This window comes from Notechis scutatus, chromosome 1, assembly GCF_049901735.1.
Source record: "Notechis scutatus isolate UNSWTSFEM ecotype Mainland chromosome 1, rNotScu1.2, whole genome shotgun sequence".
NCBI lineage: Eukaryota > Metazoa > Chordata > Lepidosauria > Squamata > Elapidae > Notechis > Notechis scutatus.
The window spans coordinates 78,518,281-78,535,642 of NC_142009.1; the positions used below are offsets into that span (position 1 = coordinate 78,518,281).

Sequence of the window (17,362 nt, forward strand, 5' to 3'; positions counted from 1 at the left end):
AGCACCACCACCAGCATTGAAAAGTGACCAAACCATCAGCCAGAAAGCATAGGAACTGAGAAGCGGTCTGTGGTCACCACCTGCAGAACCACTCCTTTATTGGGGATGTCTTGCTAACTGCCTATGCTTTCGACCTGTTGTCTATTCCATTTGCACAACAGCATGTGAAATTGATTGTCAATCAGTGTTGCTACCTAAGTGGACAGTTTGATTTCACAGAAGTGTGATTGACTTGGAGTTACACTATGTTGTTTAAGTGTTCCCTTTATTTTTTTGAGCAGTGTATTTATAATATATACTATTTTTATATTATATAGATAGGCACACTACAGTTGTCTACAGTTTACATGAATGGCAATTAATTAAAAAAAATTCCATCTTGTGTCTAATATGAGAAACAAACACTTGTTATTATATGCACAAAGATGGAAGACTTGGCTATACCTACAATAAAAGAATGGTTGGTGAAGATGACAAAACTCACTGAAATGGCTAAACTGTCTTGTCGGATTAGAGAAGACAGTCTCTATGTTTATTACTGACTGGAAATCTCTTATGGTCTTTTTTCACAAAAGAGAATACAATGGACTTATGATTTATGTTTTGATGATTAGATGGGATAAAGTATAGAATGAAGAGAGGGATTAAAGTATAAATGTACTTTTAATTCCTGTAAGAAGATTGAAAGCTGCTTCTTTATATATAATTTTCTTTTTCTGCTTTATTTTTTTGTACTTTTAGGTTTTTTTCTTTCACTTTTCTTTTTAGCTTTATTTCAATTTGTATTGGTCTTATTCTTGTAGTTAAAATTCTATCTATCTATCTATCTATCTATCTATCTATCTATCTATCTATCTATCTATCTATCTATCTATCTATCTATGAAATAAACCTAAATTCCTTTTGTAAAACTGTTCCAAATAATTCATAATTGCAAACAGCCAAGGAGATTCTAGCATCTTAAGTTCCTCTCTGATTTTTGAATTGTTTTATAGGTAGAAAGATATATTTGTTGTTTGATTAGCCACACTATTATATTGCCAAATGGTTGAAAGGTTCTCATCAATTCACAAAATAAGGATAAAAAAAGATAATATAACATAACCTGAAAGTGATTATCAGTTAAAACTCCAGTGGAAAAATAAAATTAGATCTAATAGCAGATGATAGTCTTAAATTTGAGAGAGTACAATATTTCAAGAGTTAAAAAGAACCTTCCTTTATTGGACTTCAAAGACACAATAAAGGCATGGACTTTTATAAGATAAACATTGAGAAAAATCCTTCCATTCCCCATATCCAGTCAGAGCCGAAGAAGCTTCTTGGATGGAAAGCGAAATGTCTTCACAGAAAAACCAGAAAGTCCAGTTGCCTCTTGAAAAAGCACCTCTGGGGTAATCATGACCTGGCTGACTGAGAATCTCCATAGATATTGAGGAAAAGTCCACATTTCATGAAGAACGGAAGGGAGTTGTTGGGCAGGAACTTCACCAATCTCATCAGGAGCTGGATAAACTACTGCAAAAAGGAGGGAGTGGCAGAGCCAGATTTATCACCCAGGATTGGGGCCAACAGTGCAAGCAACAAAGTAAAAGTCTTTCCAGTAGAAGGGACAGATTGGCGGGAAACTATAGCAGCAAAGTCAGTAGGCTCCAATGTCAGAAATTCAGAGTCTTAGAGGTTTCTACACTAGGAGGTGAAAACAGAGAGAGGGAATTGAAAAAATCATATCACCAAAGGACAAATATGGCACAATAGGCATCATTGCAACTTTTTGAGATGACACAGGACTACAACATAGCCTTAGAAGCATGTTTGCTTAAAAATTCACAGATCAGAGAGTGGTATTAGAAAGTGGTATCATAATGGGAGTTGATTATACAGACCACCTTGTCAAGCAGAAGGTGTGAATGAGGTCTTTCTGTGTCAGGTGACCAAACTTTCAAAATGACACATACTGGAGATGAGACAATTGCCAGAGACTGTATTGGGTCATATCAGGTTAAAGAATGATTCAAAAGTTGTGAAAAATGCCACAAACAAATGAACAAAACCTTCTTTCCCCATGTAGATTAAAAATAAAAGAGGTGATAGTATAGGTCTGTTGTGAGAGTAAATTGTTAATGGAGAGAAGCAGAATATCTTAATTTGTATTCTGCAACTGTCTTTTCTCAGAAAGGAAATAAAGTCCTAGTGCAAGGTGACAGCTTAGGATAAATATCAGTTATTCCCCACAAGGAACTTACTGCATCCCCTAGAACCATCCAACCCTTGTGGCAAAATAACTATGATGAAAACGTGATTTGCACTGCTTTATTGATGGCTGGATAATGATATAAGCCACTTGGTCACTACACTAGACTAAACTTTTTACTGTAAGAAAGGTACTCAGGGCCTTCCTAGTTTAGTGTGACACATAAACCCCAGGAAATAAATATAAACAAATAAGCCATCATCATGCTGTAATAACAAAAGGTTAAAACATTATAAGCAGAACAATCCCTCACCCTCATCCCCATACACCTTGATCGTATTATTGGAAAATATTCAGAATAATAGTGTTGGAAGGGACCTTGGAGGTCTTGTAGTCTAACTCCCTGCTCAAGCAGGAAACCTTATACTATTTCAGACAAAAGGTTGTCCAGTCAACTTTCAATATTTGTCTCTTTGCCTCAGTCAACATAGGATATTTTCCCCCAATACATTTCAATGAGCCCTTGCTGCAAATCACTTGTTCCTTTTGTCAGCCCCTCCTTATATCCAAAAATCCACAATTCTTTTTTTTAAAATAAATTTTTATTAAACATATAAAAAAGAAAAGACATTTAAAATAACAGTGAACATGGTGCATACATCCTGACACATATAATTATTTTACATCATTAATTAATAAGTATAAAGAATAATACAAATTTACATATATACATAAACTTTGGTCATTTTTGATAATCTTATTCCTTCCTTTTTTCCAGCCAGTGGTAAAACTTCTCCCAAATTTTATAATAACCAGATTCGACCTTATCTTTTAATTCTTGGGTTAGTTTGTCCATTTCTGTGCACATCCAAATTTTCCCAATTATTTCCATCTCATCTGGGGTTTCGTTACATTTCCAATTTTGAGCATAAGTTAACCTTGCAGTTGTGGAGACATGGATTATTAAATATATTACATCTTTGTTATATTTTTCCACATTGATTCCCAATAGAAAAATTTCAAGACTGTATTCTATTTTAATTTCACACATCTCTTTTATCCATTTCTGAATTTTTCACCAATAATTTTGGGCTTTCTTACAATTCCACCATAAGTGATAGTATATTCCGATTTCCTTATTACTCTTCCAACATTTGGGGGATAACTTCAGGTACATTTTTGCCAATTTTGATGGTGGGATATGCCATTGGTAAAACATTTTATATAAGTTTTCTTTAAACGGTACCACCAAGGTTATTTTTTTATTTCTATCCCATAAGGTTTGCCAATCATCCAAATTTATAGTATGGCCAACATCTTTCACCCAGGCCAGCATTGTTTCTTTTACAAAAATCCACAATTCTTGATGTTTTTATAGATGATAAATACTAGAGATATAATAAAAAAGCATGCATTTTACTATATAACACTCAATCGGAAGCCATATGAACATTTGTACTGATTTCAGTCCAAAATATGGCAATCGGACAAAATAATGCTCCATCTCCTAATTTGCATTTTCTGTAGCAAAGCAAATGCAAACAACTGTAATAAACATTTATTAGATGTTTAATATTCATGATTTTTTAAATATAGTGCAATGACTGAAATTGATTTTCTCTCTACTGACTAAATGCTATTTAGCACTAACAGTTTTCAAAATTATTCTAATGGTGAATTAAAATGACTCCAAGTAAATCTAAGCTATCAAAAAGTATCATTATTAAAGGTAAGTAGTTAAAAATGAACACAGATGGTACTGAAGGGGTAAGATTCATGAAGTCCAGTTTACATATTTAAATTTAATAGACTTTAAGAGTTCTCAGATTTGAAGAAATAAAGTTATGTCAATATGGGCAAACCCAGGGCAATAGGCTTTCAAATGAATAAGTCATGTTTTTCCTCAGATAGTTTTCTTCAGAATGGGAAAATATTGTAATAAAGATAAGAATGTTTTGTTTTTTATTTTAATTTTCCCTTTTTGTGTCAGTGACATCACCTTTGCATAAATATGAGTTATATTTATAACAAAGGTGGATAGTATACCCACAATTCCATTACAACTGGTTTGGGTCCAGACTGGTGGCAAGAGGAATTATTTGGTAACAGGTTATTTCTGCCTTGCTGCACCTCAAGTCATAAACCTCTCCTGAGGGAATGAATATATTGACATTATGGGAATGCTCAAGTGAGAATGGAAGCAATTTGATATTTATCTTTCCCTCCCTCCCTCCTTCCGTCCATCCATCCATCCAATGTTACACATTCTAGTGTTAGATGTTCAGATTCAAAGCACTGAAATGTGTAACATTGGATGGATGGATGGACGGAGGGAGGGAGGGAGGGAAGGATAAATATCAAATTGTTAAAAGCTTCTACATCACCTTTAGCTTATTTCTCTCCACCCCCCACCCCCCAATCATTAAGAGACTGTGAGAGTGACATGGCAACATTTGTAGATGCTGCAGGCTCTACAATTACAGAAATGAAAAAAAAAAGTGGGAGAGGGGGAATCAGGTGTATGCAGCAGCTTTAGATTATAGCTTTATAACTAAAGTCATGATCCAACCATTATGGTAAAAAAATTTATTTTGAAAAAAAAACACCTTGTATTTACTTATTTCCAGTGCATTACAGTAACAACATTCCATTTTCATCTGTTTTTCTTCTTCTTAAGTGATGATTTACTAATTCCCTTGATTATTAACACTTTCAACAGTTGCTGTTTATGAGTCCAGTTTTGTATAGGTTATATAGGTTGTTATATGGGTTTTCATTAGGTTAGTCTTCCTGCTTCTTGAATGGAATATCATGATAAAATGGAAACCATTAAAAATGTCTACTGTCTTCTGCAGGTGTCTCTGTTTTCCTTCCAACCATGATCCAGAAGACCTGAGAAACTTCTGGACCATCCTGTGCAGAGGTGGTATTCAGCAGGTTCTGACCAGTTCTGGAGAACCGGTAGTGGAAATTTTGAGTAGTTCAGAGAACCGGCAAACATCACCTCTGGCGGGAGATTTTATAGTATCCTTCCCCTGCCACACCCATCAAGCCATGCCCACACAACCAGTAGTAAATTTTTTTGACTCCCACCACTGATCCTGTGGAAGCATAAATCATATTACAGATTCAACCACTCTCATATTTCCCTCATAAACAGAGCAAACTTTAAAAATCAAAATAATATGAGGGTATACCAGAGACTGGTTTGAGATGGATGATTTCACAAATCAAATAAATTGATAAAAGTAAAATAAGTACTTGTGACCTATAACAAGCACAATATGTTTATACTTATTTGCTTATTTTTCTAAATGATCAGTATATGTAAACAGAAAAAATCATTATGCAGAAGGTGCCTGAAATTTATTTTGTTAGTATATTTTCTAACAATGAAAATTGATTTCCCACAAGTTCAATCCTACTTGAAAAGTCCTGCTGATTTCAACAGGTCTGATTTTTATATATCAGTTGAAACTTTTCTGAGCAATTAGATATGATAAGTTCAATGGCATTAAAACAGAGAGCAGCAGAAAGACTAAGATATATGTACAATAAATATAATTATCTAATAAAACAATAATGTATATGTATGTATATACATATATATGTCTGTTTTCTTAAGTTTATGTCTATGTATATATGTCTATGTATAACTGAGCTTTCTCATACTCCAGAAAAATGCAGTGCCTTTGACTTTTAAGCTTTTAAGGGGATGTTAGTTGGCACTATGCAAAATACGGGACATACTAGTTTCCCATTGCCTTAGATAATTTCTATTCCATGTATTTATAATGCTATACAATTGTCACTGGCTTTATATTATCACAGTAATAATTGGGTGTAGGATACTAAAAGTCATAGGATGGAAATGGTTTATCTAGGAAAAGGAAGCAGAATAAAACATCTCCAGTCACGAATCATATTACAGTTCTTGTTTTGGAGAGCTCCGCTCACTTATCCTATTAGGTACAATGTCTATATTTGAGCCAGCAATGATCAATGTGTAAAACAGCAGAACCTCTATGTAATTTTTGGATAACAATGAAAATTTCCATAGAGTAGTCTGGAGTTATGCTTAAAAGTTAGAATTATGGAAATCTGTAAAAAAAGTTGACTGAAATGTAAGGAAAAATAACTTTTGCAAGATAAATTCAGTGAATGTTTAATTTTGTAAGATGCATTTGAACTGTTTAGCTGAAAGCAGAATTTGGGAAATGCAAGATAACATTGTTCATAATAAAGCAAAACTGGACCAAACAATTCAAAACTGACAAAGCCATGTAACAGAAACATATTTTTCACAAAAATAAGAACAAATATTATAATTGTTAAGAAACAGTCAGTAAATATACACAATACAGCCAGCTTATTGTTAATTGCCAACATTTATGAAGATTTCATTGTAGTATTAATGCCTTGTAACTAGTATTGAATAAATACCAACTATAAAAAGGGATTGGGATTTTATTATAAAATTCAACAGTTTATGGATCTGAAGAATTTTTTTCCTTCAAAGCCTTCACAGGATTGATGTTCAGAATAGTCTATATATTCTACAATGACTAGAGTAAAAAGAAAGTAAATAATGAAAAATCTTTTTCTGTGTCTCTCTCTGTATGTTTCATTTTTTTACCTTATGGCAGTTTGCAGGGCCTGTTATTTGACTCATCTGGTTATTGCTCACTTGAACCATTTGGGAGGATGTTTCTTCAATCTCTATCAGGTCGGATAACCTAAGGAGACACATTTTTTTTCCTGAGTGGCAGAAAAGAGAAGATGTTTGAAACCAGTCCTTCAATTCTTACCACAATAGATAAAACCGATCCAACAGAGTTTTTAACAATGAATAAAACATACTAACTTTCCTATGTTAAACATTCAAACAGCTGCAACTTATTAAGAGATCCAGGAAGCTGAAGAAAGCGAAAACCAAGCCACCTTTCCTCGTATCCGGGATGAAAATATACATTGGGGAAGGAAAAGAAAAGAAAAAAAAGGAAAGGAAAGGAAAAGTTTTTGTCGGGTAACAATTTTCCAAGGGAAACGTGGAGGGGCGCAACTCTGGTTCGCTTTCACTGGGACCCAAGTCCACGCACCTTTCGCCCTCCAGCGATTCCGAGCAGGCTGTCTTCTTTTGCGCGGAAGCGCGTCACGTTGCCGGAGTTGGCCCCTTGGCTGGTTCCCCGATTAGAGTCCATTCGGAAGTAACGCAACTCAAAAACACATACCCCGAAAAGGGGGGGGGGGACTAAAGGTTTGCGGGCTCCAAAGCCGGCGGCTGCCTCAGAGAAGAACCCTCAGATGGCAGGCGGTGGTCAGGTTTGGGTTGCGCGCGCGCGCGTCTACCTTTCCTCCCCTGCCAAGGCCGGCCTTGCCTTAGCGCCACGCCCGAGAAGGAAAGCGCCGGTGCCCGCTCCCTTTCCTTCTCGTGGTGGTTGGGTGCTGAAAAACCAGTAAAGCCGGACTGCTCGGTGGAACTTTCTTTTTTCCTCCTGCTCCGGGGAGGCTTCTCCTGAGAGGCGGGTGGTATAGGCTGCTCCGGTGGGAGGAAGGACTAGTTGGCTTCTCAGCAACTCCTGATCGCGCCAAACTTGCCCCCGAGTGCCTTTAAGGTCGGCGAGAAGGGAAGGGTGGAAGAATGAGGGAGGGAGCGACGGATGCGGGCTTCAGATCCAGCCGGTGCTGTTTTGTTTTGTTTTGTTTGTTTCCCTGTTATGGGAGTTAGGAATGCTGTGGCTTTCGGACCAAAAAGACCCTTAAGGGGAGAACCTGTGCCTGTACCCTTGTTTGAACCAAACCTTTAGTGGAAGGTAGTAGCTGAGAGTATGGAGGATAAACATCAATGGCGGAGTTTCTTCGGTTACCTGCAGCTGTAGGTTGCAGGTGTTTGGCTTGAAAAAGTGAGCGAGTTCTTTCAGGTTTCCACTGGGGAAAAAAGGGACTTAAACTCTCCTGGAAAGTGTATGCCCAGCACTACAGAATTCGCCGGGCAAAAAAAGATTGGGAGAGGAGGAGGCGTGGCGGTTGCCTTTCGCTTTTTGCAATGATTCCCCCAAACTTTCCGACGGTGAATTTAAGGCGCGAAGATTTCCCTTCACGGTAGACCCGAGGCCAGAAATTACGCACTGCAGTCAAGCGGGACCAAATAAAAATTAAAAAAACAAAAAACCAGGAAAACTTTTTGGGCAGAATCCGACATGCCTGCCAGCTGCGTCGAGGGTTGGCCTTTTCATCCTCCCGCACGAGTGTTCCTTTTATTTTATTTTTTTTTAAATTTCCCAGCCCCTCCGTGCTTTTCAACAGCTGGCAAGCCCACCGGTTGCTGTAGTTTAGCCTTCGGGGAGAGGTAGCGCGAAGGTGAGGTGAGGCGAAACGAGAAAAGTGTGTGTGTGTGGGTGCTTTGAGGCGCGAAGTTCCACCATTGGGTGTTTTCTGCGGCCGCGGCTGCAAATTGGAAGCACTGCGGTGGTTTTCCCCTCTCACCCCCCGCCCCGCCACTTTCCCGAATTCGTTGTTACAGATGGGGAAAAATATTTATATTGCTGAGAAGAAACAGACCGGTTGGAGGGTGAGAGCGCGCGGCTCATTTATTATATTTAAAAAAACAAAAACTGAGGGGTAAAGCGCTGCCGCCTTATTCCTGTGAAAAAGGGAAGTACGGAAATTAGAGGACGGGCTGAAGAGATTCTCTCATAAGACCGGGGAAACTGCCCGCACTTCACATGCTCGGAACCGGGCGGAGGGGTGGGGTGGGTGGGAGTTTTGGCGTCGTCAGCGTCCGAATGACCATCGGGCTTCTGTTTCGTTGCCTCCCCGGCGCCCTCCTGTGACTCTCGCAAACGTCCTACCTCAAACTTCCGCGGAAAGGGCGGGAGAGAGGCTCGATGGCCAACCCCCTCTTAGCCCGCCCCTCGCCCCCCCCCCCCGATTGCAGCGGGAGGGGAAAAGCCCGGCTTTAGCTCCAGGCAGTTTCCACTCCCCTGGCTGGAGGCGGAGTGGCGGCGGCGGCGGCGGCGGCGGCGGCGGCAGCAGCGGGGCTCCTACTGGAAGCGCCCGGGCTGCGGACAGCTCCTCCCGCGTTCTCGAAGCAGCCTCGCGAAAAGGGACAGTTTCCTGCAGCATCGTCTCCAACGCAACAAAGCGGCTCCTCCAATCTCCTCCTTTCCCTCCCCTCCCCTCCCCCTTCTCCATCTTCCTTTTGACTTCGCGCCGCCGCCTCTTCTTCCCCTCCTCATCTTCCATCAAACCTTTCGAGTCCCCCGCGGGCTGGAAAGAGGGGAGAAAAGCCAGCCAAGCAAGCGAGGCGGCCGCGAGAGATGGTGGAGCGATAGCAGTTCCCTGGATTGCCCCTACTCCTCCTCCGGCGGCGGCGGCAAGCGACTTGACGCCCCTTCCTCCATCCTGCTACCTTCCAGCTCTCAAGGCGCCACCGGTCGGCGTCGCTGGCAGCGGGGATCGGTTCCTCCCGCCCTTCTGGTTCTCCGTGGACCTACAGTCAAGCGGGAGGCAGAGTGGCCGCCGGTGGCAACAGCCCAACAGGCAGGGGCAGGGTGTGCAGGCGGCGGCAGCAACAAAGGCATCTTTCCCTTTCCCTTCCGTCTCTGCTCCCCTTTGCTAAGGCTAGCCATGGAAGATGGATCTTCGTCGGCCAGCTGCTTTAGACGCTTTACCGAGTGTTTCTTGAGCGCAAGTAGGTGCTGGGGCTGATGGGGGTTGTGGAGGGGGGGGGGGGAAGGGCGAAGAGAGGTGTCCGGGTGCAGGGAAGGGTTTTGCTTTTCTTCCCTTGACCCCGAGAGAAGAGGGCAGCGGCAGCGGTGGCGCTTGGTTGGGTTGGGAAGTCCTCGGGCAAGCCCACCGCTTGAATAATGAACGCGCGCGTGTATATGTGTGTGTGTGGGGATGTCCCACCTATCTACGGATGGAAGGACAGAGCGGCGAGGAAGACTTGCTCATCTGGAAGATGGGGGAGAAAGAAGACTTCAGCCGCAGGACGACTGGAGTTTAAACTACGAGTACTTCCTTTTGGGAAGGAGTTTTCTTTCGGTGCAGACTTTTCCATGTAAGGCTGGGTAAGAATTGGCTCCTGGATGCATTAAACATAGAAAGCCTTTGCTTGCTCCAGAGCATGCTTCCTTGGCAAGAAACGCTGTTCTGCTCTCCACAACTGTTTCCTGGGGCTTCACACATCAGAATTCAGAACTTTTCCTGACGGAAACATACAGAGTAGAGAAATGAGGGGTCCTTGGTGTTCTCTAACAGATAACAGATAATCAGAGTTGGAAGGGACCTTATAGGTCATCTAGTCCAGCCCCCCCACCCAAGTGGGAGACCCTACACCATTTCTCTGAGCACCAAGGATTCCTCATTTCAATCCTGTACTACAAATATTTGCTATAGAGTAGAGAAAAAAAAGCAGAGAAAACTTCTTATCAAGCCAGGGAGGGATTAAAAAGAAAGAAAGCGTTTCTTTCTGAAACTGAAAATTGTATTTATCTGTTTTGGCCAGCTCTTTTTGCATTTGTTTCCAGGTGAAATGTACATATTGAATGGCATAGAATAGATGAACACTTGATGTTTTGACTAAAACTATTCAAAGAAACAAAACAAACCCCAGGTATGCTGCACCAAGATTTTAAGCCCACAGCCTCTTCTTGTTAATGAAAAAGAAAAGAGTTGATTGTTTACTAACTTGCTAGCAATAAAATGACTCAAAATGTAACCATTCAGTATTGCCAAAGAAATAGAAAAGGGACCCCCTAATTCTGAAACAGACTGAATAATTAGCGCTTGTGACAAAAGTGTGTACACACTACATAGAAAAATTCATCCACGTGATTCTAATTATTTAAATATTTTTTTCCAACCATTCAGTTTGTGCCTTCTGGGTTAATTGGTGAGCTTGTTAGAACAAAATTAAAAAGTTCTTGGCACTTTATATGAAACTGGAATAAATAAGTAATGGCCTATCTTTGTCCTATGGAGTAATTGCCCACAGCATGTTATTAATGTTATAGTGATTGGCCATTTCTGTAGATCTCCTTCATTTTATAGAATACTACCAAATCACTTGCAGACTGCCTCTTTTTTAATGTTTCTTTTAAACCCAGCGTGTATTTCAGCTATACAAGTGTCCATTAACCAATTTTGGGAGAAATAGACTTCATGAAGTGAAGGATTATTTTTTTCTAAATTCTCATATATGCATATGAAATATATAAAAAATATTTTGCATAAGGAAGAAGTTCAGAAGAAATAACATACACTTGTCATAAAGCTATGGTAAAATATAATGGGGAGCATATCCATCTCTGGTGAAATTGTGTGTTTCAAGAATTGTCGTGTAAACAGAAACTAACACATTATAAAGTTCAACATAACATCTTCCTGTACATTTGAATGCAAGCTTCTTATTTATTTGCAATTGTTGAAAACAAAAACAAGTAAATATTGGGTACAAAAGTTTGGACATCCTTTTAACAAGTACGGTATCATGTAATATTCCCTTTGGACAGAAACAATAGCTTCTAAATGTTTCCCCTAACCAGCCAAACTTTTTTTTTATTTTTTTGGATTTTTTCTCACTTGCAGAAATCTTCTAGATCAGAAATATTTTAGGTCTTCTTTTACATATCGATGTTTCAAACAACCTGACAGATTTTCAGTAATAAGCCTGAGGACTGTAAAGGGATTTCTATACACAAATTTGCATTCTACCAAAGGAGCAATTAACAAGCATTTTGATCTAAATCCAGCATAGGAATACGTAAGAAACCAGACCATTCAAACAACCAATCAATAAGAGAACCAATGAGCTGCTCGTAAGCTCCAAAAGAATAACCAATCGCAACGACCCAACTGACCAAACTGACCCACAAGACATTTATAAGCTAAGGAGAGAAAATCCTGCTGATAATGTTACCTAGTTTGGTAACGAAATGTTCAGAAACTAAATGGAAACAAGCGTGGAGAGCAAACCACTATCAAAAATGTAAAGGCATTTCTAAAATCTTTATACTTTCTTGTAATTCTTTTCTGATTTGTAGGGATATTTTGAATTGTTGTCTTGCTGAAATGTTAACGCCCTTTTTTTTTCATTTTCAATTTCTTTCACTGACTGTTGGGATATTAGTTTCTACAACATGTTGATATTTAGTAGAATACATTCTTCCTTTCCTGTACCCAATATTTCCTATGTCACTGATACACAACCCCAAAACGTAATACAGCCATAAACAATTGACCAACTGCCCTTTTCATCAAATGCTTCATTCTTTTTCTCCAAATGCATCTCGAAAGGTAGCAGACAGTTTGATTTTTGTCTCATGGGTCCAAAGCATTTTGTTCTAAAATGTTGCAGAATTCTCAGGCTGTTGTTTTGTATACTTGATTAAATGACTTTCATAAAGGGCTTAGAGAAAATACTTCCTTCTGGAGATCAACTTTTTAAAAATAAGTAATGCGACAGGTTCTCATCCTCTTACATTTTTCCTCTGGAAATTTAATAATGAAAGATTGCGGGATTTGATTATGATAGGCTTAGTAAGTCAGAAATATAATTGGAGATCCTTTACTTGGAAGGGATCCCAAGGAAACATTTTGATGGGGTGGGGGTGATTATTGAACTGGTAAAGTGGATTTCTTTATATTTTCCAAAGAAGACATATTTTCTTCTCCTGTAAGCAGAGGCGGAGGCAATACCTCATGTAAAGAATACTGATTATGAAGATCCCCAAAGACCCTTGATCAGTATTAAGCTAGGTTGAGTTGAGTCAAGCCAAATTATCTCAGAGTTACTGGTAGTTGAACAGCATATACACAACAACAACAATAACAACAACAACAATAACAATAACAACAACACAACAACAACAACAATAATAAATTCATTTGGCTGACTGTATGACAAATCATAATTAGCATCATTAAATGATATCTGCCTATTCCGTATTCTTGGGAAGGCACAAAAGGTGGATAAAAGTGCATAATTCAGTCTATGTGTTTGTCTGACGGTGTGATCAACAGTAATAATCTTATTTCAGATCCTTGGGAAGGACTTAATATGTAGATAAAAATGCCAGATCCAGTCTAAACATCTAGCTGACTTTGTGACCAACCATAAAACTGAAAAGCAGGATTAGAAGCCAAAGTAGGTTGAAACAGAAGTTTCCAAACAGGAGATATCAAGGAGAGTTGGGTTCTAAGACAAAGTTATAAAGATTAAATTACAGAGATCCATTTTTGGTCTGGACTTTCTGTCATTTGAATATCCTGGAACTGTGAAATGTTATAGCTTCTGATTGTGTTTAAACTTGTGGATGTGTAAATATTTGGATCTTAAACTTTGCTTTTAGAGGATACAGATCTTGTGCTCAGGTTTTCAAGTAGCTAGCTGTTTGTTCAGTAATCAATCTGAAATCTCATTCTCTGATAATAGTTTTTGGACCCGGGGCATGCAATAACAGGAGATATTTATTTAGACACAAATAAGAACCGCATTGCGAATTTTTAGTAAGATATTGCTTTTCAGAAAATAGCATCAGAAAAATGGATGATTTGCAGAGAGATGCAAATATGTTTAAAACATAACTTATTGCACTTTATTGTATAATTACCACATAGTTCTACTTATATTACCATGACAATTAAATACAGTTGTTTTTCTTCCTGCAACATAAGTAATGTGAATATTTTGCTACCTTCTATGACCTGAGATATCTTTTTTACTAGTATCAAAAGATTTGATTTTACATAAACTACAAATTGCTGAGGGAGTATTAATTTTTAATATTTCATAACTGGATTATTATCAAGTTGTGATTAACTAGAAAGTATGTTCCCTACCAAGGACAAACAAGAAAATATGTGGATTTAAATCCAATTCATTGAAACAAAGTATACGTGTTTGGTATTTATGTACGCAAATGTATTGGAAAGGGATTGGAAACATGCAGCAAGTAAAACATTGCTGCTAGTTCTTTTATGAATGTTATGCATACATCCAGTCAATAATTTACAAAGACCTAAAGAAAAAATATATCAATTGTACATGAACACAATTGGATGCCACTTTTTCTCATGTGTTGGCTGCTATTTTATTAGTACTAAGATATCAGATTCTATTTCCATGTATACAGAATTTTTTTTTAAAAAAATTCTATCTTAACTAGCTATTTCAAATTTGTTGATGGCAGCTGATTAGAATTGTTACTATTTTATGCATAAATATTTTAACAGGTCTATCAAAATGCTGAAACTGTTAATTTACTTTTTAGTTTGCAATTTATACATTTGGAAAAGGGGCATAAATAACCTAGAGTTCGGTATAAATCTTAAGAATTATTGACAATTAATGTTAATATTTAATGATTATTAATAATAATATAATGACCATTAAAAATAAAAACTGGCTAGATGTTTGGGGCTTAGGCCTTAGCTCCTTTCCTTACAGTTCTGTCCATGCATTTCGAGTATTTTGTAATGCATTAGCAAATTATTTCACTACACTGTTTGAAATATGTTTTAAATTAAAAAAAAAAAAGATAAGTGCAATTTTGTATATTGTACTCCCTCTGCTGGTTGATAAACTGCAAAAAATCCAATCTCATAGAGTGATATTACAATACTAATATTTGAATACTCAGATGTTCAAATACCTATGTAAAGACTACTTAAAAGTCAAGATTCTTATCATTGCCCTGATATAAATTCAGAAACCTTAGGTGGAATTTAATTCACATAACAGGAATTGCTCATTTGATAGTTGGCATATGGCTTTTACCTAAACAGAGGTTCCCTCTACTGCTTATAAGGTTGCTTTTAATCCAAACAACATGTTTATCATATAATTATTATCTTTTAATTGTGAACTGCCTCCTATGTACTAAATTAGGCTGAAGCCTGAGTTCCTTAGTGTAGCAGGATAATTCAGAAAAGATTTTAATTATTCTATAATTTGATGTCCATAAAGATCTGATTTGGAACTCTGACATAGTATACTGATGATGATATGAATGTGGGTACTTTCATAAGTCATGTAAAATGCCATAGTGGGAGTGAGAAGAAGTGGGTGTTTGGGATCCAGTGACTTACATGTATGACTGAAATGGAAAAGACTTGTGATCAGGTTATAATCGGCTTGTCTTTGGTGACATTTATGTATCTGACAGCAAAATTGTATGTTAAGAATGTCTGCGTATTTGCTGGTTTACTTTAGTAGCATATTTGCTCCATAGTGTGTTTATTGACCGATCATGTCAGGATCAGCATTAATCTGAGTTGCCTTGGTAGGAACTAATTTCTTCTGTGGAATTCTGAAGATATATTCTTTTTGCAAAACCTGCTTTTAATGCATTTGTTTAAAGTTCAGCAAGATTGTGCATCACTGATGAGAATATTATTGCTCTAAGTATTATTGAATTTTATCTCACAAAAATAAAACAATGGCCTCTCCTAAAAATAAAATTTCAACAGGAGTATAACTTGAATACACTGCATGGATTTTTATGAATTCTGGCATATTTCATCCCTCCCTAAAACTGTATCTATAGTAGGTTGAACATTTTTTATTCTGCTGGGAAAAAAAGTTACTCATGCTTTGATTACTATGTGTAAGAGCCCTACTTTTCTTAATCTTACTTTAGATGTAGACATTTGCATGAAAATTGAAAGCAGAACACCCTGTTTCCAGAGTTCCAGTTTGAGCCTTCAAATGAAATATCTATATACCCTTAATTTTAGATACAACACTTGATTGCTTCTTACTTACTTCTGAAATATGAGAATGGAAGCTTATTTGGCTTAAGTAAACCTTGTGACTTCCTCTAATATGTACAGAAATTAATGTTTGAATATGAGGAGACAATAGCTATTTCAGCACAGTCACCTTTGATCCTAAAACAGAGATTTTTTTGTGTGCCTTTCATAGACAAAGCTAGAAAATACCAAATAATCATGAAATCTCTTGGTTTGGGCATTTACTTGTGTTTATTGGTAAAGGGCAATGATTTTAGGAGAAGAGGATAAACTATAACAGAATTATTTGATGTAATTAACAAGTGCAGAGTGAATGCAGTGAAATAAGAGGAAATATAACTCAATTTCTGCTTGTTATTGCATGACATGATTGTGTGTGTGTGTGTGTGTGTGTGTGTGTGTGTGTAAGTGTAAGCAAATTAGCAGATATTATTAAATCACCCAACTGGAAATATATGCTTGGCTTTATTCTATTCTTATTTTTATTCCTTTTTATCTTTTTTGTTTTTCTAATCTTACATTTGTGACTCTGAGCAACTTACAATTAAAACATAAATAGTACCAAAAATATAAAAAATAAAAGTGATATAAGCAATACAAATGTTTAAAAATCAGTTCAAATCCAGAGTACAGCCACTTGGGGAGCCCAGCAATGCACAAACGATACTGTCACACCACCCCCTGAACCCCAGGCCAGATGACAAAGCCAGCTCTGCAGGCCCTTGTAGAAGGCCATCAAAGTTGCAATCAGCCTGATCTCAATGGGTACGAGGTGGGGCATTGATATTCAGTAGAGCAGCTGCAGCTGCAGAAAACACCCTACTTATATGGGTCCTACCAGATGACATCCTCTGTTGGACAGAACCTGCAAAAACTTCTTCTGTTGGACCTGATGTCATTGGTAGATGTCATTGGGAAGAGGCATTTCCTCAAATTCTCTTTGCTGCACTTTTATTAAAAAAATAAAGAGCAGTAACATGCCATACCAGTAATTTCTGTACACATTGTCCTAGTCCACAAATACACAAGCCCAACATACTTCTTCATCAGCGGTGGGATTCTACTGGTTCAGACCAGTTCTATAGAACCAGTTGTTACAATTCTGCACAGTTCAGAGAACTGGCAAATCGTGTCCCTAGCTGGCCCCATCCCTCTCAACCTGCCCCTCCCCTCCCCACTCAGTCAGTCCTTATCGCGCATGTGTGACATTGCGCACATGTCTGACATCACTGACTGCATTCTCCCTCGCCCAGTCACTACTTAAGATATTTTTTTTTTCCTCCCGACAATCAGCTGTTCTGACGATCAGCTGTGCCAGGATCTCCCTCTCTGTCTTACTGCTTTACCCATGAGGCTTCCCTATGGCCCAGGAGGCAAAAAGGGCCGTATGGGTGTGGGTGTGCTGTGCACCCT

The 17,362-nt window shown here is 38.2% G+C and overlaps 1 protein-coding gene and 1 long non-coding RNA gene across 5 annotated transcripts in view; both read left to right on the forward strand.

The window, feature by feature from the left end:
• LOC148132876 (uncharacterized) overlaps window positions 1-6,794 on the forward strand; it is a 144,176-nt gene extending 137,382 nt beyond the window's left edge. Inside the window, exon 2 of the long non-coding RNA XR_015750239.1 lies at window positions 5,050-6,794. This is a non-coding gene — a long non-coding RNA (uncharacterized LOC148132876). The remainder of the gene's footprint in view (window positions 1-5,049) is intronic.
• A 2,421-nt stretch (window positions 6,795-9,215) lies between these two features.
• The window catches only part of PDE10A (phosphodiesterase 10A), a 129,265-nt gene continuing 121,118 nt past the window's right edge, over window positions 9,216-17,362 (forward strand). For all 4 annotated transcript variants that reach the window (XM_087969051.1, XM_087969061.1, XM_087969056.1 and 1 more), the window contains exon 1: window positions 9,216-9,887. In XM_087969051.1, the coding sequence (XP_087825177.1) occupies window positions 9,824-9,887 (64 nt within the window). In that variant the 5' untranslated portion in view covers window positions 9,216-9,823. The remainder of the gene's footprint in view (window positions 9,888-17,362) is intronic.